This window comes from Littorina saxatilis, linkage group LG17, assembly GCF_037325665.1.
Source record: "Littorina saxatilis isolate snail1 linkage group LG17, US_GU_Lsax_2.0, whole genome shotgun sequence".
NCBI classification, from domain to species: Eukaryota; Metazoa; Mollusca; class Gastropoda; order Littorinimorpha; family Littorinidae; genus Littorina; species Littorina saxatilis.
Window position 1 is genome coordinate 17842533 of NC_090261.1, and position 26343 is coordinate 17868875.

At 43.8% G+C, this 26343-nt stretch overlaps 1 protein-coding gene across 3 annotated transcripts in view; it reads right to left on the reverse strand.

The window, feature by feature from the left end:
* The window catches only part of LOC138952778 (protein unc-79 homolog), a 294903-nt gene that overhangs the window by 161977 nt on the left and 106583 nt on the right, over positions 1-26343 (reverse strand). For all 3 annotated transcript variants that reach the window (XM_070324505.1, XM_070324504.1, XM_070324503.1), the window contains exons 10-11: positions 25601-25815; positions 11718-11901 (exon numbers count right to left, since the gene is read on the reverse strand). In XM_070324505.1, the coding sequence (XP_070180606.1) occupies positions 11718-11901; positions 25601-25815 (399 nt within the window). The remainder of the gene's footprint in view (positions 1-11717; positions 11902-25600; positions 25816-26343) is intronic.

The following is a 26343-nucleotide window of genomic DNA, read 5'->3' on the forward strand; positions in this document are numbered from 1 at the left end:
GTAAAAGGAGAAACAGAATCCGTTAGTCGCCTCTTACGACATGCTGGGGAGCATCGGGTAAATTCTTCCCCCTAACCCGCGGGCGGTTATTGCAGACACGGAGTCGCATTGAACCACAAACTGACCACTAAATTCATCATGTATGTAAAAACAAGAAAAGCAAATGCTTACACACCATTTGCCTTCATTACCCCCGCCCCTCCCTGAACCACCTTGGAAGACTCCCTCCCTTTTAAGACATTTTCAAGACCCTGTTTAATAAGATATTCTGTTCATAACCTCTGTAAGTTTACCCTCATTTTAAGACCTGATTTTCTTGGGGTTTTGTAGGTCTTCAAAGGAGGATTCCACTACCTATGACCCCCCCCCCCCCCCCCAAAAAAAAAAAGCAGCTGTTCCAGCTTCATAAAATTATGTTCAAGAGAACTTTCAAGTCCGACTGACCTGTATCAATCCATGTAGTCCTTATGGCAGGGAAATAACCCCTTGAAAAATACCTCGGAAAATGTTTTAATGGTTTTGGGTAGTTTAATTCCTGAAGTTTACAAATCCGCAGGATGACATCTTTAAATCCTTGAGCAAATTGAGAAAAAATTAATGATGGGAAAATTAGCAAATGTTGATTTTTTTTGTTTAGACACAAATTAAAAGGCATTCCATAGAAAAAAGGGCTGGAATGGCGTCATAACTTCATGACGTCGGGGAAAACGTAATGAGTAATATGACGACACGTACAGTATGGCCTGTGGTGTTGTCCGTGTCCGTACTTGAGCTCCTCTTCCAAGACCAAAAAAAAAGGCATTTAACGTGTTTCATTCTGCTCAATGAAAACAATTTGCACATGAGTGTGTATGGAATTACATACAGGCTAAGAAGATGTGAAACCTATGTTATTCATGGACTTGCGATTAGTGCGTATGGTGTTCCAAAGCACAGGTTTCACTGTCCAAGATAAAACTTGTAAGTATTGATCTTACAAAAATGGCGGGCGATGATCAAAGAACATCGTGAGAGACTAGTTTTCTCCGATTTGATTGTTTACAAGACTATAGACCTATTTTAGATGGAAGCGTATGCCATCTGGTGACAGCTTTTTATTAACCAGTGTGTTCGTAGGAGTGCTTGATTTCTCTGCAGAAGATTAATGCGTGAAAATCGGTGAAGTCTTTCAGCAAAGGTCGCAGTTTGTAAGCGAGTGCTACAGGTGCAAAATCTCAAACATCTTGTCACGTGAAAGATATGAAACCTGGCTAGCTAAAACCTCCCAGCACCAGTCCACATAAATCAAACACTACCGCCCACATCAGCCCATTGCTGAACGTCCATCTGAAAAGGGCTGTATTGCAATTCTACGGGGATCTTCCAAATCTTGATCCAGTTGACTTCGGGTGGTTCTAGGATGGGCAGAAAACCGCCTAGAGTAGAACCTACACCAACTGAAGTCATGAGTGTGGCTGTGGAGGAAATTTGCCATGTCAAACAGCATGCTGTGGTTGCGCAGTCGGTCAATGTGTGTGTGCCATCTTATGTCGATGCCTACTCCTTGGAAAATGCAAAAATCCGCACTGGTCATCGATCATAGTCATCCGCACTGGTCATGTGCACCGGTCATTTTCACTGGTCATCTGCACCGGTCATCCACACTGGTCATCCTTTGCGGTCATCTGCGCTGGTCATCCTTTGTAATCATCCGCTCTGGTCATCTGCACTGGTCATCCGCTCTGGTCATCCTTTTGCGATCATCCACATCGGTCATCCGCACAGGTCATCCTTCATGATCATCTGCACTGGTCATCCGCATTGGTCATCTTTCATGATCATCTGCACAGGTCATCCTTCATGATCATCTGCACTGGTCATCCGCGCGGGTCATCCTTCATGATCATCTGCACTGGTCATCCTTCATGATCATCTGCACTGGTCATCCGCACTGATCATCATTCATGATCATCTGCACTGGTCATCCTTCATGATCATCTGCACTGGTCATCCTTCATGATCATCTGCACTGGTCATCCTACATGATCATCTGCACTGGTCATCCTTCAGGATCATCTGCACTGGTCATCTGCACAGGTCATCCGCACTGATCATCCTTCATGATCATCTGCACTGGTCATCCGCACTGGTCATCCTTCATGATCATCTGCACTGGTCATCCTTCATGATCATCTGCACTGGTCATCCGCACTGGTCATCCTTCATGATCATCTGCACTGGTCATCATTCCCGTCGCGATATAACCTTCGTGGTTGAAAACGACGTTAAACACCAGACTGGTCATCCGCACTGGTCATCCTTCATGATCATCTGCACTGGTCATCATTCCCGTCGCGATATAACCTTCGTGGTTGAAAACGACGTTAAACACCAGACTGGTCAGCCGCACTGGTCATCCTTCATGATCATCTGCACTGGTCATCATTCCCGTCGCGATATAACCTTCGTGGTTGAAAACGACGTTAAACACCAAATAAAGACAAATAAAGAAAGAAAGAACTGGTCATCCTTCATGATCATCTGCACTGGTCATCTGCACTGGTCATCCTTTATGATCATCTGCACTGGTCATCCTTCATGGTCATCTGCACTGGTCATCCTTCATGGTCATCTGCACAGGTCATCTGCACTGGTCATCCGCACTGGCAATTTTCACCGGTCACCCGTACTGGTAATCTCCATGACATCCTGCTTAGTCATCTGGCGTGGTCATTTATTGGTCATCAGGCATAGTCATCCGGCTTTGTACTCTACATGTCATCTGGAGTGGTAAACTACACGACAACCTGTGTGGTCATCGGCGTGGTGAAGTGCATACTAACCAGTATCCCTGGTTCGTCGCCATGACCTTTACGTTATGAGATAGTGGCCTTTCGTATGTGAGACATGGTACATCAGGTTTAGCCTCTTGACGCCTAATACACCTCCTCGGGGCGTCACCAACTGACACAACACTGTGTATATGGTGTCAAAAGTGATTTCATATGCCGAATCGCTTGGCGCTATGACACCTTTCGTCTGATGTATAAATTCCTGGCCTGACTAGATCTTAAAAAAAGAGCACAAGATAACTTTCAGTTATTCCGGGTATTATAGCCACTTTCCCAGGATTAAGTTATTAACTGCTTGCTCACCGACCAAGTCACTCACTGATCCCGGAACCCGCCAGGGTGGTAGGGTCACTTCAACGACGAGCGCTACATAAGCTGTCTCCACCTCTGGCGGCTGTGAGCAATTTTTTGGAAGTTGTAAAACATTTCCCAATCCACTCTGAACGGTTATCTGTCCCTCTGTTCTTGTGTCTTCTCTATCTTCTCTTCCCGCGCACCGCACCATGTAAGATGGTCTTGGAGTCGAGCCGCCTGTTCTTGTTACATGGCCATACAATCTCAGCTTCGTCTTCTTGACAGTGATCTTTGTAGTGATCCACGTGCTAAGTGATGGTTTTGCGGACATTAAAACATGTGACCTTGACATTGTTTGACCTTGAAAACGTGTGACCTTCAGTGTTGGTGAACGTAGTTATTCATGGCAAGTTTTAAGAAGATGAACACATTCGTGATTCTATCTTCAAAAATAGTATAATCCTTTATCATTTGGAATGAACATTTGACATTCATATGACCTTGAAATGTGATGAAGATCAAGCAAAGTGCAACAGTAATCAAAGCCCACAACACATATAAGCTTAAACCATTAGCTGTAACTAAAAAAAATATATTGCTAAAACTAACTATATCATCCTGCTCTGTTAACCAGTTTTATTACCAATTCAGTGCCCCATATGGCTTTTTGACCAATCAGGACGAATTCTAGGTGACCCTCTAAATGTTATAACGTTCAGGCAGGGACCCTTTTTGTTTATCACGCTAAAAATTAACAAGACAAAGTAATAATGTAATTCAACAATATCAGCGTGATTTATTCTAAAGAATGACACTTCAAATGCTGTCAGGTAATACTCTCTTTATCTAAAAAATACCGAAAAGCGAGTTTTGTCGGTGGGTGCGTAATGGAACAGCAAGGCACCGCCCATCGTCTGAGTGTGCAATGCCGACCGCTCACTTGAAATCTAAATGATCAAAGTTCGGAAAAATCAAGTGAAATTGCGCCACTCGCTTTCATTTCCCATCCGTCTGGAATCGGTTCTAAATCTGTCGCTCTCTGTTCAACGAGAAAAAGCGAAGCAACCGAAACGCATGTTCAACATGGTTTACCTTGTGAGATTGTTGTGTGTCAAAGGCATTTGACCTGTGAATATTCATCACGTCAGGTGTGTTACTCTGATTGGCTGACTCAGGTCACGAGAATTCTTTGACTGATAGGCATAATCAGGTAGAAGCGCTCAAGTTCCCATTGCGGCTGTTCTGTCTAATTCGCGGGGTTGCTTCGAAATTTCTTTTGGTCGAATTAAACGGTAATAAAACCGTTATCTATATATATATATACGACTAGTGTCTGTGTTTCTGTGTGTCTGTGCGCGATGCACGGCCAAAGTTCTCGGTCGATCTTTTTCAAATTTGGAGACCGTATTCAGCTACACCCCGGACACAACCTCATCGATGAGATATTTCAACACGTGCTCTCAGCGCGCAGCGCTGAACCGATTTTGGTTTTTCTGTAGATCCACTATATCCATTCCCAGTAACTCTTCCTTATCTTCTCCAGTGTTTTGTTTTGCGCGTTTATCTCCCTTCCTTCGTGTGGCGTCAATCCATACTCCCGTTACTAGGTTACTATTTTTAGAAGGTCACTGCACGTTACTATTTTTAGATCTCCCTTCCTTCGTGTGGCGTCAATCAATATTCCCGTTACTACGTTACTATTTTAAGAAGGTCACTGCACGTTACTATTTTTAGATCTCCCTTCCTTCGCAGCCTGGTATTCGGCTCTACTTGAAGCGGGTAATCATCTAGTTTCTAATATGCTGACTGTTAGCAAATGATAACAGACATGTCTCACAAACGATATCAGCCTTCGCCAAAAAGGCTCATGCTTGATATCTTTTTTCTCGACATGTCTTGTTATCATTTGCTAACAGTCAGCATACAGCAGTCCCTCTCATGAACGGACACCCTTGGGCCATAGCAAAACTGTCCGTACATTGCAGGTGTCCGGTCACGGGAGGGGTGACCACACCACCCCCTCCGCCATACATTCACACAGAGACACACAAACAACAGGATTGAATCTATGCTAATCACTTCTTGTGGCTACTAAACAATAACAATAAACTCCTAATACTTCTTTAAACGTTCTGTAAAAATGATTTGTATGAAAAGTGTTGAAAAGAAGAGATAAAATAAATCCTCAAGGCAGTGAACACACTCACCATGCACTGACATACGAAAGCAGCCACACAAACACAGCACAGAGGAGCGTGTGCAGATGCTTTGAAAGAATAAGCTTGAAAACCAGTTTGAAGAAATAGCAGCAGATAGAGCTGCATGTCATTGTCATGTAATTTATTTTCTTCTTGTCTGGCTTTATTGACTGCATGCCGATCATGTGGCATGGCAGTGACTTTTCACTCTTCAGTCGGAAATACACAGTACATAACACAGCTCCCACTCTCCCTCACTAATGCCTACCCCAAGCCGTGACAACTGATGCTTGGAAATTGTGTGGAAGAGTACACCTCTCTATTTCTCTCCAATGCTCTTCCTGCTGACATGTAGTGACACCGGACACCCCACAGAGTTTAGCCAGCTACCCCTCCCACCCCCCCTCCCTCTCTCTCACTCCCTCCAGCCATGTACTGTTTGGGGCTGTGGCCAGAGAGGCCAGCTGCACTGTTCACTCAGAGCAAAACCAGTTGACTGTGTCGTAACTTTTGACAAAGCAAGACAACTGAAGGGTTCACAGATTAGGCAACCGACTCACTGGTCAAGGCTGAGGGGAAACAAGAGTATCTTGTCAATGAAAGAGGTTACACACAGACACACGATGCTGAGAACTGTGGCCGTTTTTCACTCTCTTTCGCTCAGGACCTTCATCAACTGTACATGTGGTTTCTGTTGTTTACGTCCTACAGACAAGAATAATGAGCACAGTGCAGTTTCATGTTGGCATCTTCGCATGTACTCCACTCCTGACCAAAACTACCCCCCCTCTCTCCTGATGGGTACACGTGCACTCAAGTTATCAGTGACTGTCATCACGCCATTGCGGCTGTGATCTTTGTACCAAGAGCCGGACTGCTCTGTTATCGACTTTGTTGTGGTGAACATTTGACGATGGTCTGTCCGTACATTGGAGGTATGACCTGCTGTTGGGACCGAAAATGAGTGTCCGCGTCCACGTTTTGCAGGTGTCCGTTTAAGGGGGGACAAATATAGAAGGAAAACACTCCGTGCCGAGCAAATGTGTCCGTACATGTCAGGTGTCCGCTCACGCCGGGGGCCGTACATTGCAGGGACTGCTGTATTAGAAATAACTCATATTAACGGTCCCTCAACAGACCAGCCGTTCGGGTTATAGTGTCTGTTAATTATGTAACTGTTGTTATGCCGGAAAACATAAATAAATACAGTTCTGCTATTTTATAGCATGCAGTTTCGACTATTTTGCAGTCTGGAATCCATCTTGTCCGCCATCTTGAATATATCAAAATGCTCAAGGATGACATTATGTCATCCGTCGGATCTGTAATCTACAGGCATCGCAGAGTTCAAAACATTCAAAACATTCTCCGAGGTATTTTTGGAGGGGTCGAGGTCAAAATCGGGAAATGACAACCGGACTAATGTGGTTATTCAACCCTAAGAATATTTCACATATTCAAACTTGCATAACCCCCAAACTCCTTCTCACCACGTGCCTGACATACTCAACATCCACCAAATTTTGAAAAAAGAGATTTTCTTTTTTTAACAAGAATCATAATAATTACTAACTTTCTTGACCAAATTGAGTTTTGGCTGGCCCAGACAAAATATGTGTACTCAGACACTTGCCTTCATTTCTGAAACAATGACATCATAACATGATGTCATCACCAATAGTCTAGCCAAGACTTAAGAAAACCCAGACACTATTAGCTGTGACCAAATTAAACAATATGACATCATAGCTTGATGACCTTAAGACTTATTTTTTTGATAGCTCAGTGGATATTTCAGGGGTGAAAATCTTCTCCAGCAAACATTTTCATGCTATGACTGAAATTTGATAAAAAGAAGCCAAATTTTGAGGTTTTTGCTCCCAAAATAACTAAGAAAATATCAACGTAAAGTTTTTACGAAGATGACCCTGCTGTGACCCCAAAATGTGATGGGGGTACACTAAACTAGGGTCATGTTGGCAGATTATCAAACCCTTGAAGTGTTCAAAGTTTCAAAGCTCTAGCTTCAAAAACGCCTGAAATAACGCCAATGTTAAGTTGTTATCAATCACAAACTTGTACAGATCATCAAATACTTTCAAGTTGAGTATCAGTTATGTAAAGAATGGCTATTCGTACACATGCGCATCTCACATATCCCTCCGTTCCTGTAACCTGCAATCATGGAACTCTACACAAACTTCAACTTGGTAAGTACTCGTTTATGTGTTCAATCAAACATGACCCTATAGAAGTGTGCAAGGTTTCAAAGCTCTAGCTTCAAAAACATCCGAGATAACCTCAACGTTAAGTTTTTATGAAACGCACATGACCCTGCTGTGACTACAAAATGTGATGAGGGTCAACCAAACTGGGGTCACTTCGTGCGATCATCAAACCCTAAAAGTGTGCGAAGATTCAGAGGTGCAGCTTGAAAAGCATTTCAGATAACCTCAACATTTTGTTTTTTGTCCATGTACAGACAGAAACATATGAATCCTAATACTCGCCAATTACTCAGGTGAGTCAAAAAAGGAAAGTGGGTCACACGGGGCCACGACGGCTCGGGGGTTGAATAAACCACGAGAACTGGTGTGTGGATTACGCATGCTAAATAGCAATTCAAGCGAACTGTCATTCTGTGCTGTTAAATGCTATTGCAAGTGTGTTCCATAAGGTTAGAATTGCTTATTTTGTGAAAGAGTCCATCATTCTGTAAACCTCGTGTGAGGCGGAGTGGGGCTTTAAAATGGATCACTGCATCATCAGGGATATCTTCAGGGGTATTTAAGTGTTACTCATTTTCAAATTCTCAAAGACAAAAAGTTGTATTCAATCATTTACAATCATGCAAAAAAAAAAGACTTTCATGCAAGAAGTAAAACAAGAAAATTGTAAAAATAAACATGATTTACAAGAAATAAGAAAAAGGTTATACTGTAGATAGCAAGCGAACACATGAAATAGAACAGACCATCACCAACTGCTATGTGACATGCAAAAAATCATCTGAAAGAAGAGTTTGCAGAGTTGCTGCTGACTTTATTCTTTGTGCTTTACATATCAAAGTGCAAATTAGCAGGGAAAAAAAATGCTCATCACTTCTGTTTTCAAAAGAAATTAATTGCTAAAATTGAAACAGCAATATGCAGTGGAAATAACATTCTTGGCCTCTTGAATGGTGCACCCATAAAGTCTGTGAGTTAGATAAACTGACTGCAGTGAAGCACTTACAGTTACTCTACTCTTCCCAAACAGCTGATCTGAATGTTGTTGAGCACAGCAATTCCAAACATCTTTCCTGTTTGAAAACCTTGGACAACAAAATCATTCAAAACATTACAAAAGACACTGGGCAGAATGACAAACAAAATCATGCCAATGAAGTAAGGAATATTATCCGCCAAACATCTCAGACAAAAGGTAAATACACAGAGAAAATGCAAACAACCTGGAAGCAGGGTTTCTGCAGCCTTTTCTCTTCTGAATCACCGAACTTTTCTCACAGTTTGCCTAAGTATTATGTCTCTTTTCTTTCTGTCTTAACCTATAAACTGGCCCTACAGTTTTTTCAACTTGTTTTTAAAACTGTGGAAACCCAGACACAGGTGAAACATTTACTTCAGCCTACCATCACCATGCATTAAGGGGATACATGTACATTCACATTTGGAAGGACATGAAACTAAAAGTTATGTTTCTATGAGTCTTTCACACACCAACACCTAACTCAACAAAACAAAACCTAGAAGAAACCAGGTCGCACAACATCAAGTCTGGGATCAAATCACCCGGTGGTTACAACATAATTTCACTCATTATGACTTCAGGCTCTTATTAATGAAAGTACAATGTTCATTAGTCATTACATAAATATTAATCATCAACACATGATGAGGTTATATCTAAGCAACTCAAGGGGAATATTCATCACCCAGACTAGCAAGAAGTTAATATGGTAACAACATTTTCTGTTTACTTAAACACAAAGGCCCCCCCCCCCCTCCCAATGTAATTAGCAATGAGGCACATGACAACACTTCCATATCATCTTGGAGTTTTCTTCATAGCAAAGCTTTAATAACAACAATGCAACCTGACAGATGAAACTGACACAGTAACAGACAATGTTGGCAAATAACTTTGTCAGGATTATCAAGCAGTGTTGCAGAGTAGTGCCCTAAACACTGAGGCCAACTAGTCAAAGGGAAGCCAAGCTACATGTTACTGACAGGCTTAGACCTGCAATAGCGGCAAACAACAAACTCTGGTGTGTATGTTATGCAGTGTGTGCTTGATATAATACCCTTTGCTTCCAAAAATATGCATATTTGAGCCACGAGTAACTGCCGATGCATGCATTATTTTTCAAAACTCAAATGCGCGTGACCCCAGGCAAAACACAGTGCCAACAAATCATGACCTCCGATGTGTATTTATTTGAAAAAAAGGGGTATCATATATTGAACGAAGCACTGCAAAACATACACACAAGAGTTAAGCTATTTGTCGCGATGGCAGGTCTAAGCCGATCAGCGGTGTTGTCTGTTGGCCTCGTTTTGACTAGCTTGCCTCAGTGTTTGGCACACCACTTGAAAATCCGGACAGAGTTATTTCTGGAAAATGTCTTCTCAAATGACATCAATTCTACAAGATATTAATGTGTCTGCATTGACATCCTTGACAAATATACTGGCATCACCCATCTTTTGACTTTTGCAACAAGCTTTTTGTTTGAATTTGTATCTATACACAGCAGTCCCTGCAATGTACGGCCCCCGGCATGAGCTGCCACCTGACATGTACGGACACATTTGCTCGGCACGGAGTGTTTTTCTTGTATAATTGCCTCCCCTTAAACGGCCACCTGCAAAACGTGGACGCCGACACTAATTTTCGGTCCCAACAGCAGATCATACCTGCGATGTACGGACAGACCATCGTCAAATTTTCACCACAACACAATCGAAAACAGAGCAGTCCCGCTCTTGGTACAAAGGTCACAGCCGCAAAGGCGTGATGACAGTCTCTGTTAACTTGAGTGCATGTGTACCCATCAGGAGGGGGGTAGTTTTGGTCAAATGCGAAGATGCCAACATGAAACTGCACTGAGCTATTTTTTCTTGTTTTTTGGTTGTAAACAACAGAAGCTACATTCGCCGAAGGCCCTCAGAGAAAGGGAGTGAAAATTCGGCCTCAGTTCTGAGCATCAGTCGCGTGTCTGTGTGTAACCTCTTTCATTGACAAGATTAACAAAGCCATTCTTTTTTCCCCTCAGCCTTGACCACTGAGCCCTTCCGTTTTCTTCATCCCCATCCTATTATCAGTGTCAAAAGTTAGACACGGTCAATGGGTTTTGCTCTGAGTTAGTGCAAGTGGCCTCAATTAGCTGACAGTGACACCCCTCTGCCCACAGTCTCACAGAGGGAGCATGGCTGGGGGGGGAGGGGGGGTAGCTGGCTGGACTCATGCAGTGGGGTGCTGGTGTCAGCTGAAAGAGCGCTGGAGGTAATGAAGAGGTGTACTCTTCCAAAGTTCAGTTGTCACGGCTTCGGGTAAGGAAAGTGCTGTTGTGTACAGGGATGGGATTTCCCAAATGAAGAGTGAAAAGTCACTGCCTTATAAGATCGGCATGCATTAAATAAAGCCAGACAAGAAGAAAATAATTATGTCATGCAGCTCTATATGCTGGTTTTTATTCAAACTGGTTTTCAATGCTTATTCTCGCAAAGCATCTGCACAAACATGCATGTCTCTGTGCGGTGTTTGTGTGGCTGCTTTCATAAGATGTCACCGCCTTGAGGATTTTGTCATCTCTTCTTTTAACACCATTCATAAAAATTATTTTTAAAGGACGTTTAACAAAATATCAGGAGTCTGATGTTATCGTTTAGAGCCGCTAGCATGGACTCAATCAGTTTGTTTCTGAGTCTGTGTGAGTGTATGGGGCAGGGGGGCCGGCCACCTGCAATGTACGGACAGGTTTGCTATGGCCCAAGGGTGTCCGTTCATGAGACTGCTGTAGTTTGTAAGTTAGTGCTGTGAAGCTTTGTGTCATATGTATATCTATAAATGTATGTTTTAGGTGAGAGTTTTTAAGGATAGTCTTTATAGTATTGTTATCTACTGTATTTTAGTGTGTGTGAGTGTGTGCGTGAGTTTGTGTGTGTGTATGTGTGTGTGTGTGCGCTGTTGCTATTGTACATCGCCATGAGCTCTGATGAGAAGGGGCAATTAATAAGTGTTCATTATTATCATTATTATTATTTATCCCCTTGTTATATGAAATAAAAACAGGTGAACAAGGCACAAGAACATCAAATATGCACATCAAGGCATGGGACATGGACGCTATCATCATTCGAAAATCAAGGTGTACAAAGTAACAGCTTACGATGGGAATATCTTCTCGAGGGTGACACAACTCAACCAGCAACCAAATGCCATAGCGGCTAAGCAGCTTCCTCTCCCCAGCATCCTCCACATTGAAGAGTTCCTCTTCCTCTGCCGTCTGCCGATGCTCCTCTCCCATCTCCACCATACGCTTTGTCCCCAGAGGAGAGGCTTCCTTCAACAGACTGGACACAATATATGTTATCAACCAAAACTGTTGTTCACAATGGCAAGCATTCAGGTGTTTTTCACTGCTTTAAGGGGGGACAGGGTAGGCAAGCACTTTTTTTTTTTTCTTTTTGAAACAGCTTGCTGCTTGTTTGATTTTTGCAAGCAGAATAACCTAATTAAGGGAAACCATTTTAAATTTTGAGTGTAAAGCAATTTTTGGGGGTTTTATTCACCAAAATGTGAGAAAAACGTTATAAAATGTGCTTTTTTTAAAATGTTGCAGTTTGTGAACCAGTGCATGTTTTGATCCAATTTTTCTTCTTTGCAGCAATATGTGTGTGTTTAATAATTCTGTGTATCGAAAAGCATTTCTAAGCAATATATTATTTTAATTTAGCATTTTCAGTTACCGGTTCAGTTCTGATAAGAAAAATACATGAGATCCTAACTGTCAGACTGATAAAAACCCAACCAATGCACTGAACTCTTATTCCATACACAGAACTGATGCTGTACAACTCATAAACAACATATACAACAAGAAGAGCAAACGCTCGATCGAGTCACTTTCGCAGTTCTGAATATTATATGAGGCATCAGATGGACAGGAAGAAATTGCTATTCACAACACAATGCATACCTGAAGCATACCTGTGACCTTGAAAAAGGTCAAAGGTCACCAAAGCAGACGTCAAAGTGTAGAGGTCACTGGGAGTCACGTTCACATAAAATTTGAGCCCGGTCACTTTTATAGTTTCCGAGAAAAGCCCAACGTTAAGTTGTGTGTTGCCGAACAGAAAAGGCTAGTTATCTCCCTTGTTTTTCTGATAACGTTCGTAAAAGGCTACAGATGTAAATACTTTGATGTAAAGAATAATCCTACAAAGTTTCAATCACATCCGATGAACTTTGTCAAAGATATAAAATGTCTAATTTTTCCTTTGACGCTGACCTGTGACCTTGAAAAAGGTCAAAGGTCAACGAAACCATCGTTAAAGTGTAGAGGTCATTGGAGGTCACGACTAAACAAAATATGAGCCCGATCGCTTTGATAGTTTCCGAGAAAAGTCCAACGTTAAGGTGGTGTCTACGGACGGCCGGCCGGCCGGACGGCCGGCCGGCCGGCCGGCCGGACAGACTAACACTGACCGATTACATAGAGTCACTTTTTCTCAAGTGACTCAAAAACTGAACAAATCCATCAAGCCTTTCAAAAGTTGCAACATTTTAATTGTAGCGTTTTGTCTGAAAATTACATTCAGAGAAAACAGCATTTTAAAGATTTGAACCAGTACATAAAAAAACAAGTAGCACAGTGCACCCTGAATTCATATGTTTTTATCAGAATGACCACTTTACTATGTAGGGAAAAGGATTTGACAATCAAATTATCAGGATTTTTTTTATATACATCATATGAAAACAACCATCTTTGTTTGTACCGATATGAAAACATGAATCAGAACCAAACTGTCAGACTCATAAAAACCCAACCAATGCACTTAACTCTTATTCCATACACAAAACTGACGCTTTACAAATCATAAACAACATAAACAAAAATGAAACAAATCCATCAAGCCATTCAAAAGTTGCAACATTTTAATTACAGATGTTTGTCTGAAAATTACATTCAGAGAAAACAGCATTTGAAAGATTCCAACCAGTACCTCAAACTAGTAGCACAGTGCAGCCTGAATTGATATGTTTTTATAAGAATAACCACTTTACTATGATGGGGAAATGATTTGACGATCAAATTATCCGGACTTTTTTTAAAAAATCATTTGAAAACTCATCTATGTTAGTGCAGATATGAATCAAAACGAAACTGTCGGACTCATAAAAACACAAGGAATCCACTGTATTCTTATTCCATGCACAGAAATGGTGCTTCACAAATCATAAACAACATATACAAAATTGGAACAAATCCATCTAGCCATTCAAAAGTTACAACATTTTAATTACCACATTTTGTCTCAAATTACATGTAGAGAAAACAGCATGTAAAAGAGTCTCACTAGTACCCCGGTAAACTAGTACCACAGTAGAGCTTGAATTAATGGGGTGTTTTTTTTTAACCAGAATAACACTTTAACTATGAAGGGGAAATGATTTGATAATCAAATTATCAGATTTTTTTTATTTAAAAAAAAATCATATGAAAACATTAAAAAAGTCAATTATCTGTGTTTGTGCTGATATGAAAATATTGATCAGAACCAAACTGTCAGACTCATAAAAACCCAACGGATGCACTGATTTCTTATTCCATTGCATAGAAATGATGCTTCACAAATCATCAACAACATTACATAATTATATATACACAAATGGAACAAAGCTATCAAGCCATTCAAAAGTTGCAACATTTTAATTACAGTATTTCTGTGCTCAATCCTAACACTGCAGCAAATTTCTGTAAAGCTGAATGTCCCTTTCCATGTACCAACATGGTCATACGCGGATTATTTTAAATGCAACTTTACCACCCGAAGCGTTGCAAACACCGGGAGAAGAGTAAACAACTGCAGACTTGAATGGACACTCATATGCACTCCAGATGCAGGGCCTGTGCAAATCCTTGGGCTGATGCATCACCTTCTTTCATAATCAGACTGCTATCAGACAAGCATTCAGTACAGGATATAGACCTTTCAGCAATAGATTGAGCTGATCAATGTTGACAAAAGCCCAACACATGTCAGCGGAGTGACGTTGCACAGTACCAGTATCCATATCTGCTTGTGATGGGTCAGAAGATGGCAAAGTATCTGTATCTTCTTATGGTTGGTCAGAAGATGGCAAAGCTGATGTTTCTGCTGTGGAAGAGGGTAGTTCCGGTTTAGCAAACTTTTCCATCAGGTCAATCTTTCTCCTTGCTGCCACCACAGGAGGACTGGCTCTCCCCTTGCTCCAACCTAATAAATACACAAACACTGATTTAATATTTGATACAACTGTCCATGGTTTTTGTTTGTAATAAGCTGCAAATTTTAAGACTCAATATAAACGTCAACAAGTGCTTGTACTTTATTTTGCAAATGACCATGTTACATGGGGTGTACCTCAACTTTTTGGCTAGGCCGGTAAATCAGAAATCCCAATCAGCCCCCAACCACTGAACCAGGCGGGTCTTCTTACAACCACCTCAGCGGCTCGTACCCACATATGTCGGTTGACGAACACACACACACACACACACACAAAAGACATTCATTAATTTAACAGTGACTCATACTCATTACATGTGGATTTGCACTACTTATTAATACCCAAACACACACAACTTAATGACAAAAAAGTGTACGTTTTAATATATATAATGATAAATAATTGAAAATAAAAGCAGCCACGAAAAAGCAAAAGAAATCAAAGTATTCTCACCCTGTCACACACTAAACCTCACAGAAGGTTATCCCATATATACATACCGGCCCCTATCACAAAATTTACATGTCAAGTTTACTATGGGATTTGAGTAACCACACAATCACATACACACAGGAACTAATACTGAAACTAGCTGAATTATTTTCTTTCTTTCTTTCTTTCTTTTCATATTTTTCTTTTAAAATTAATTTATTTCATCACACTTGCTATGTATTTGCTTGTTTCTTGTCTGTTGTCTGTTTTGTGTGTGTGTGTGTGTGTGTGTGTGTGTGTGTGTGTGTGTGTGTGTGTGTGTGTGTGTGTGTGTGTGTGTGTGTGTGTGTGTGTGTTCTGTGTGTGTGTATACATTTTCAGATTTCCTAAACCTAGCACTGTTTGCAGGTGATCTTTATGCTTTTGATTCATGAGTTGCATCCCCAGTCCTTTAGTTTAACTCTTTTTTTTCTTTGGTGAAGTAAATTGGATCTATTTTTTTATTCCTTAGTTAATGGAAAAGATTTGACAACAATATTGCTGTCAATGATAGGTTGGTCAGCCATGCTGGTGTAAACCAATCCTTTAGAATTAGAGAACGCTCTCTAGTAGGGTACTTATTTTCCTACGGTCAATGACCAGAAACAGAAACTGTGTCAGTCGTACATCGCTCAGATGCTGCTTCTCAGTTTGACCCCAGACATTAGAGAATAATGATGACATGTTACACCATAGTAAGCTCTCAAGGACTGGCCAGCGAAGAACAATAAAATAGGGGTTGTGAAGACGATATCACAGAGATGATCGAGGGAGGGAGGGGGGGGGGGGGGTGCGGCGGCGGCATGGTCAGTAAATTGGATCAAGAAACCCACAAAATACTTCAGACACAAACTGTTTATCATTTACCTGCAAACCCTAACACATTCTTACAACAACAACAACATAACAATGTGCAATAAATCACGTTGTCAAACAAACAAGATCGAAAAGAGAAAGAAGCAAAACCCACCTCGTCGAGTCAAGAATCTTAGAATGTCGTCTGCTTCAATACGATCATGTTGGTTCATTTCGGAGTGTTGTTACTTCCTTCTACTGTTCGCTGCTGCTGGTTCATCTTTCTCTGATGTTTCTTGCCACTATGCCGAACATTTCCAATGTTAGGGTTGTTCTCCGCAGCTCAAAACTTTGAAAAATGCTGCTGAATCGGTGAAAAAGTCATGGATTTGTTGACACCGGGGGACTGATAAGTTGTCTACTGCGCTTGCGCCAAATGCCTTTGACCTACATATATTTGCATATATTAATTCCGGGGTTTCGGTTGGAACGGATTCTCTCTCTTTGTGCCTATGTCAACGGAAATTCCCCAACGGTGATGACGTCATCTTGAAGAACGGAAATTTCCACACAGTTTGAACAGCGAAGGGTCATGTCATGTGCGCACATTTACCAGCACGGAGTATCCAAAGTAGACCATTTTTTCGATAAAACACAGACAAAAACAACAAAACATCGGTTTGAAAATGGTTTTATTTACATGAATACATGTCTAAAATGACAAAAGCAGATTATTGAATGCATTCCAGGATGTTCAAAGGTGTGAAAAATGCAACAACCCAAAAAAGGTGTATGAGACCAAAAATAACTCATTTTGCCTGCCCGGTCTCCCCTTAAAGATATATACAAATGGAAAATTTCAATAGTAAAACTTCATTTGATTAATATACTTACCCAATTCTCATAAATGCATTGACTTCAATCTCACATGCTAGATGTCGAAAAACTATTCAAATTACCAGCCCTTGCAAGGGTGGTAACCAAGCTAAAATCAGACGCCATGGCCGTTGCTATGACCTGTCCCACCTGGTTACCCATAACCCACCACGCACCACGTGAGCGCCGACATCCGGAATAATCATTCGAGACTTCTCAAAAACCCTTAGGAAATTAAGTAGCGGGGATGAGAATTGGGTAAGTATATTAATCAAATGAAAATTTACTATTGAAATTTTCCATTAAATTACATATTCTTACCCCAATTCTCATAAATGCAGATTGCTCCTAAAGGCGGAGGGAACTTACTTATGTCCCTGAGAGAACCTGTCCTGCAGAAACTAACGAGGGCAAGGAAATGGCCCCATCAAGTCAAGAGCAGGAGTCCAGGAGGTAAAAAATTAATGAACACGTCATCAGACCTCCAATGAGCTGTTGGCAAAACTTCGCATAGGCGACAGGAACACCACCAGCGAGAGAAGAACCCCAGGCTCTGGACTCCTGAACACCTGTAAAGGAACAGAGGGAGGACTGAACGCCCTGCCCCCCCCCCCCCCCCCCCCCCCCCTGTGTTCAATAGGCCACCACTCATAGGACTGTCCTATGAAAGTAGCAACACCTCTTGTGAGCGTCAATTAAAAGAAGCCTCTTTCACCTATAGTGTAAAGAGATAAGAACATGAGCTTTTGGCTCTTAGTTCCAATTGACTGAGTGCAAGTTAAAAAGGATTTTAAAACTCTAACCAGACAGTTAGAAAATCCAAATCGCCCGGAGCGAGAATCCTCCCGAGAGGAGGGAATTAAACACCAGAGGAGATTGACCAGGTTTCTGATTCAAGGAAATCTGGCCGAAAAGCCGTGAAAAAACGGAACTATTATGTTCCAAGGCTACATCCTACGGTAAACCCCAATAACGCATGGGTCTCACTGCCCTTCGGGGCTGAGGCCCAGAGTAAGAAGAACAAAGTCCTACGCGTTATACAAGGGTACGCCTCTAAACCTCTTAAAACAAGGTCCTTTGATCATGCACGCAAAAGCGCCATGAACATCAGAAGAGAGGCCTATTTGTTTCAAAGTAGCTGAGATAGCCGAGACGCCGGAACCTCCAAGAAGAGGCCAATCTGCCCAGAGCCAATAAGAAACAGAGGTGATTAACCACCTGGATTGAGAGAGGGGCGCTAAGGAGTTGCACCCCCGCTCTATACACCAACTGGCCAAGGAGGCCAATGAGGGCCATACACAGAGAAAGTGGAGGACCTATGTGCTTCATGCATCGAGACCAGAGTCAAAACCCCCGATCTGTAACACAAACAACACAACCTCCAGCCCTGTATGCAGATGGCCCAACCCGTGTGCAAGCCCTGAGAGGTCCTGCTGAGCGAGTCGGCCAGATTATAGAGCCGGCCGGGGAGATATTCCCCTGAGATATTGATTTAGTGTGAAAGGAACCAAATCAGAATCCCGTAAACTCTGTCTGACAGGGAGCGAGAACTTGCTCCCCCCTGCTAGTCCACATAGGAAGCAACAGAAGTATTGTCCGTATGCAACCGGACATGCCTGTATATAGCCAAAGAGAAAGGCTAGTAGACTGAGAGCTACTGCTCCTAACTCCATGCAATTGAGATGCCCAAGGAGTTGAGTCTACATCCACAGCCCCAAGACTGTGATTGCCAATGTAGGCTCCCATCCGGACAGAGACGCATCCATGAAGCGGTCTAAATCCGAGGGGGAACAAAGCTAGGGAAAACGCCCTGAGCGATCCAATTGGATTCCAGCCACATACTCGCGTGGAGGAACCCACCCTGGAGGAGGACCCTCTTGTCCCAGACCTGTGAGCCCGAGTCCCAAAGAGACTTGAGGAAAGACTAAAGGGCCAGCGTAGCCATCGATTCCGTCTGACCGAGGATCAAGGCTAAGGACCTCGCAGAGGTCTGCTCTCGTGCCAGCCTGGCAGTGATAAGAGCCTAAAGCCTCTCTATTCTCTCCTGTGAAGGACGAACCTTCCAAGAGACAGTGTCGAACGGCATGCCCGGGTAAAAAACCTGGGATGGGGACAGCTCGGATTTTGCCTGGTTTACTGAGAACGCCAAGCAAAGAACCTGGTTCAACACCATCTGAAAGTCCAGCTGATAAAAGATCAACCAGTCACCGAGGTCGTCCAGAGACGAATAGCTCTCCGTCTGATCAGAACACCGACTGAATGCCCACCATGGTAACAACTCATGGCCAGCAACAGCCTAAAGGGCAGAGCCCTGAACTGAAAAAACCTGGTGACCCCAGCAGAAACGGAGCCACTTCCTGTCTGCAGGACGCATAAGGAAGGCTCGTGTGAGAGCACAGAGGAAAATCTCAGCCAAAGCTGATAACTCTAGACCATGCCGTCCCACCTCCTCCGGAGAGGAGAGCGAGGAGTCACTGAAAGAAACACCCACTTTGTGACCGGGAGCGCATCAATGCGCTGCTACTTGTCTATGAAAGAAGGGCAAGACTGAGGCTTCTGAGTAGGTTTTAACAAAACCCCGAAAAAAGCCTGTCCCTTGCTTCCTGTAACCGGTGTGAAATCAAACCCCTTGTAAAAGAAGGAGATCACACCTGGTGAAGACAGTGTGGGCATAGAACATCACTGACAAACTCATCTGCTCGGTGATGACCCGACCCTAGCCAGAGCTGCCAGCAGCATGGCTACGACCCTATCCGAGGCATCCTCCCCAAACCGAAATGAGTCCAGGGAGGTTAAGATGGCTCGTATGAGAGCACAGAGGAGAATCTCAGCAAAAGCAGATAACTCTAGACCATGCCGTCACACCTCCTCCAGAGAGGAGAGGGAGGAGTAACATCACGAAACCCCACGTTCCCTGTGGTCTATTTGTGAAGCCAAGAGACTAGTTCCGGCGGAGCGGGAAAACCAGCCCTTGGCAACGAAAATGTCTGGATCAGATCCTGAGATTTGACATTCCAACCTATCTTCTTCCGCACTAAAAGTGAGAACGAAGCAGCCTGAAACCCAGAAGCCAGCCACTGGCTAGCAGAAGGAGAAGCAGGACCATGCGCTTGAAGCAACGGGAAAGGTGTAGGCTGAAGACCACTACCCTGAGGTGCGGGTCAAGCCAAGAGCTGTGACATGTGGTAGGCAATCACCGGAGACTCGGCAAATCGAAACGATTGTGAGTAAGCCCGCGTAGACCCAAAGTCATCCGCGGAAGAGGGAGCAAGAGAGACAGCCTGCTCTGAATCCGCCACCCCATCCGGGATAAAGTAAGCTGCCACAGCAGCCGCTTTTTGCATAGCGAGCCTACAAGCAGTAGGCAGCGCTACACTCTCCCTCCTCCACCGAGGAGTCCGAACACAAAGAATGGGAGACTGGAGAGTTAAGAGCATGTTCTGTCTCCGCCTGCCACCGCCACCGCTCACCTACCCCAAGGGGGTAGAGGAGTAGGCAGCCGGCACAGAGACTGGCCCCAGCCGCCAAAACCGGTCTGACCAGTTTGAGCCAACCCGCGACGAGTGCGGGCAGCTAACACAGCCCCCTGCCCCAAATGGAGCAGAGGAGGAGTATGTAACGTAGCCTGGAAAGGCCGTAAGTCCCACCCCAGCTGTGCTGACTGGCTTGAGCCACGCAGCGCCCCAGATGGGGAGGGGGGTGGCTCGTCACAGCAGTAAACCCCCAGAGGGGGGAGAGACGGGGTGAGAGACGCAACCTTAAAAGGCCGACCCCCACCCGTCCACCTGCTGACGTCCTGTAGCCCCCACCCCTCCCCCACCCCGAGAGGGGGGGGGGGGGAAGGTTGCTGGCTGAGGACAATTACCGCTGGTAAGGCGGTAACGCTCAAGACTGCGAAGGCAGTCTGACAGCCCCCACCCTGTCCAGCCCAGAGGGTGGAAAAGAATGTGGGCCGCTGACACAGTCCCCTGCCCCAAATGTGACAGAGGAGGGGTATGTAACGTAGCCTGGAAAGGCCGAACGTCCCACCCCAGCTGTGAATGAGCGAAAGAAATGCCAGGAGGGCAGGAGCCCGCAGACTGGCTGTGCTCAGGTTGTAACCCCTCCCCTAAAGGGAGGGATGTGGGGCTGTCAGCAAACTGATCCTCCCAACGCGAACCCGTAAGAGCACACTTACCGTACCCCCCCAATCCCCCCCCCGCCCCCCCGTATGTGGGGGGGGGGGGGGGGCTGCATGACCGACTCAGCCTACGCTAAAAGCAAGGCGAGCGGTCAGAGGCAGGCAGGGAGCAAGCCCCCCTCCGAAAGGAGAGAGTGCTCGTGAACAACCCAGTACTACCAGAGGCAGAAAGGGCTGAACCGAACTGGCCATTTGCCCCAGACCACGGTGCGAAGCAGCAAGCCCCCCCAAAAGGAGGGGCTGCGTAACACACTGAGAAAACCAGAGGTAGTCAGAGTGGTCAGAGGCAGGTAGGGAGCAGGCCCCCCCTCCTGAAAGGAGAGGGTGCTCGTGAACAACCCAGTGCCACCAGAGGCAGAAAGGGCTGAATCGAACTGGCCATTTGCACCAGACCACGGCGCGAAGCTGAAGTAGTAGGGCTGCCAAGGAGTACGCCAGCAGACGTCGCCTAGGCAAAAGGGCCCCCTCCAGCCAGCAAGGAAGTGTCCGCCACAGAGGGCGGGAGACGGGAATCGCCGATCGTGCCTGAAACTACTGAGAAATAAAAACACATATTTCATCGTTAAGCCCACCGAAAGTGGAAGACACTGACTGGTTCTCCTTATGAGGAGATGCGGGCTGGGGAGAAAAAACGAAACCTTATCCGCCTGAATAGCTACTACAAAAGAAGTACTACTCAAAGGGTCGTCGACCCGCACGGAGGTTCCTAAATAGGGCTATAAGCCTTCTCCCCTTCCTGCCTCGCTCTAAGTTACTGCTTGGTATCGGCCATCTTGGAAAAGCTAAATGGCCGAAAACCATCGCCGACCAGAAACGTAAATTTCCGACGTGGCTGTAAAATCAAGCAGCTAACACAAACAATTCAATTCAATAAAAAGGGCAGATCTCACCAAATGAATGGCGAACAGGTAAAGGGCCCCACAAGCCTGGATAGTCTAAAAGACAAGGGCTAGTGAAGTCCAAGTGAGCGTCGAATTCCGCACATCCTACGTGCGTCGTCGAAAGTCGAGAATGATTATTCCGGATGCCGGCGCTCACGTGGTGCGCGGTGGGTTATGGGTAACCAGGTGGGACAGGTCATAGCAACGGCTATGGCGTCTGTTTTTAGCTTGGTTACCACTCTTGCAAGGGCAGGTAATTTGAGTAGTTTTTCGACATCTAGAATGTGAGATTGAAGTCAATGCATTTATGAGAATTGGGGTAAGAATATGTAATTTAATGAGTCTAGCAAGATTACTATGGTTTGCTCAGTTAAACAGACTTTCTTTTCACATTGTTTCAGATTGCTTGGAACACTATTTAATTCAGATGTGGGGCTTGGCATAAAATTATCACATAGCAAGACCAACTCTTACTTTCTGCTGTGAGAGCATAAGAACAAAAGAGAGCAGTGTCTGAATGCACTTTTGACATGAATCAACAATTATGATCATGATTCTGTGGCATATTTGAATGACTTGACAATCTCAATGACCAAATAGTTATTCTATAGTTAAAAATCTCAGAAAGCGGTTCATAGAAAACCATGAAAGTGCTAAGCCTAAGGGTATTATAATATAAAATTTCAAAAATAAATTTTGATTTAATTAATATACTTACCAACTCACATATATAGCAATAACTTCGTTTGGTTGCTAAGACATACTCTTACATGGTAACATGGGGAGATAACTCTAAAACATAAACCATATGCCATATAAGGCATGGTCCGTGGTGGTTATCTCCCCTACCGGTGCCCTGCGCATGCGCAGGATGTATACCGGTGATACTCATTCCGTTCTGAAACATATACCCCTTCATACAATTTGCGGGGCAGGTTGGGCGGGAATTCGATATGTGAGTTGGTAAGTATATTAATTAAATCAAAATTTATTTTTGAAATTTTATATTAAATTACATATTCTTACTCAACTCACATATATAGCAGATTGCTAATCTAGGTGGTGGGTAAATTTACTCACAGTTAACATCTTGTAAGTATCTGGCCTGCAGCTACAATAGCTGGCAGACCGAAAGTACTGAACTGCCGGGCACCAGATACGACCCGTAGGTAAACATATTAAAAGGCATCTTCTGATGTCTAGTAGATGTGTACTATAATAGCGGGTACTTAAAATATCCTGCAGATAGAAACTCATGACTACGTTCTTGCACGTTCAATGAGCTGCATTTATGACTTATGTAAGTCTCTCAGACTTGAGAACAGGTAAAGAAGAGGCCCACACTCTGCCTTCTTGAGTCTGTGCTGCCTGAAGAGGGAGGACTGACTGCCCCCCCCCCTTTTCTTGCCACCACTGTAGGTATGCCTAATCAATGTGGCAGACCATCTAGCTAAGGTTGACTTCACTAAGTCATTGCCTCTACAAGAGTTGATGGAAATAAACAAAAGCCTTTGTTCTGATGATCTAAACGGATCAGTGCGAGTTAGAAATATATTTAAAACTCGAAATGTTCAATAGGCTAATATGGCTCTAACAGAGCCAAAATATTGCAAGTGGATTGAATTGTATTAGCGGAGCTGGTTCCTCAGGTTTCTGATTATTTGCCAGAAATTTGAATTAAACCTAAGCGCTATAGATCAGTCTTTCTCCAAAGAGATGTCTATAGCAAAACCAGATAGAAAATGCACCTACTCCCACTTCTCTCAGAAGCTACTAGAGTAAGTATGACCGCTTCTCGTGTTTAGATTAGTAAGGCTAATTTTGTCAAGGATTAAACAATCCGATCTCATAAGCTCCAAAACTAGGAGCAAATCCCAAGTCGGGACTGGAGATTTGTTTTCAGCCAACCAAAGGGAGGCTCCCTTAGTCACGATGGCTATAAAGAGCCCAAGTGAAAAAATTTTGCGACCTAGCTGTTTCAGTGCAACTGATATCGCGTAACGTCTTAAAACAGAGACGTGGGGAAAAATTCAGAAAGCCAGAATAGGTGGATCGCCACCTGCAATGAACGGAGAGAAACGCCAGCGGAAGCCGCAAAAGCGGAACCGGAAGCCACAGGCTGATGAATGCCTCCTGCCGACAGCGAAGTGCTACCAGCAGAAGGCAAACCCCTCCTACCACCGGAAGCCGCCCCGACCGAAACGGGGGGAGCGGAACCAGCAGAGGACTGTATAGCATGAGCATCGACCAGCCCCAATAAATTGGAACCGGAAGATCCTGTAACCTGTCTACCGGAAGCCGCCCCGACCGAAACGGGGGGAGCGGAACCAGCAGACACATGCCCTTCACATCCCACGCCCGGGGCCGCAATGGAGCCAGGTTGGTTTGTGGAAAAAACCCTTACTGCCGGTGTGCAATTCCGCCGAAACGGAAACCGACGTCAAAGGTTTGCGTACTTCGCCAAGAACACCCGAAGGTGCTGATGTCCTAGACTCAGACAAAAACTTGTCGAAAGATGAGTCCGACATATCCAACACCGTCGTTGGATCTGCGACCACGCCAGCGGACGTGACCGTCGCAGTCGGTTCAGAGCGAACCCGCGCAAGCGAATGAACATTTACAACACCCGAAGGAAGAGGCAGAGCAGTACGCGAGGCTATTTGCCCTTTCCGACGAGATCAAAACATGCACCTCTGTCTTAAAAGACGATAAGATCGCCAGCAAATCGGCTTTAGTCAAAGCTAAAACAGCGCTAGGCGCTTAAACTTTCTGGAAGAAGCCGCAACAGACGAGGTAGGTTTGTCAATCGAAACCGAACACAATTCATCATTCGCGGGGTTGAAAACGTAAACAGAAACGTTATCGCTCAGTGAAAATTTTCTGAGTACGAGACGCAGTGGAAGTAGCCACCTTAACTTTAGATTTGGTCGCATTGCCTGACTGAGAACTGGGAGAGCAAGCCTGACTGGTCGAACTCCGAGTTTTCTCTCTCTCCTTATCTTAAGAGTTAAGGTTTGTCCGCCATTTTGTATGACAAAACTGAACCAAAACACAAGTTGCAACACGCTCCAAAAGTTAAATCAAACGCGTCTCGGTAATAAAAATGAAAGCTCTCACCCAATACTTGAAGTAGAGATGAAACAACAACAGCGTTACCAAGATTCGATGGTCAGTCACCGCCGTGAAGACCAACAGCTTTAGATCAAAGCCAGAGTACTACAGCACGTCTTGCTCCGTGCGTTGAAGAAAAAGGAATGAGTATCACCGGTATACATCCTGCGCATGCGCAGGGCACCGGTAGGGGAGATAACCACCACGGACCATGCCTTATATGGTTTTTGTTTTAGAGTTATCTCCCCATGTTACCATGTAAGAGTGCTTCAATGTCTTAGCAACCAAACGAAGTTATTGCTATATATGTGAGTTGAGTAAGAATATGTAATTTAATGCTAACTTTTACCATGTTCCTCTTCTCCATAAACGTGCTGATCACTCAGTTATACAGTTGAATATTGATCAAGATTCCGGTGTAGACTTGGAGAGATTGGAAGGGAGAGCAAAAGCAAACATTACCTGACAATGGCGTCCATTAGATATCTCATCACCTCCGGCACACAGCTCCAAATGTCAGGGATGCTCATGTGGTAGACATGCTGCTGAAATTCCAGCTGACTGTGACGTTGCTCATGGCACGCCAGACAGTACCGGATTGGACGGTTGCCATTGAAGCTCGCACACTCGATGGAGAAGCAGGTGCAAACAGTGATGCTGTCCTCTGAACGGCAGTTCTGGGTGAGAAAAAAGGCTTGTCATCACACAGCTGTCTGGTTTGTCTCAGGTTAGCTGTATTGAGCAAGTGTCAATTTCAGTCAATGTATCAATGTTTCAACCCAGTAAAACATCTTTTTTTATGCTGTACAACTGAACATTTCCCTTGAGAATTGAACTTGTATAGAAGTATAGTCTAGCCTATCTATAACGACCACCTAAAGGGGGGCTCACACACAGGTGGAGCAAGTTCAAGTTCAAGTTCAAGTTTATTAGTCCATAACCCATGGGGGCATTTTGAACAATAAATACAATCAATACAATCATGATATATGCTAATATAATAAATAAATAAAAAATAAAAAAAAAATAAAAAAAAAATAAAAAATAAAAAAAATAAAAAATTATGAAAAACTGTTACAAATTCTATTAGTAAAGTCCAAAATATTCTTTAGCAATTTCTTTTTCTTAGTAGCAAACAACTTTTTAAATTTAAGTGCATTAGGTTTTTTCCAATAGTAAGGTGGTAACAACTCAGCTCTTTCTTC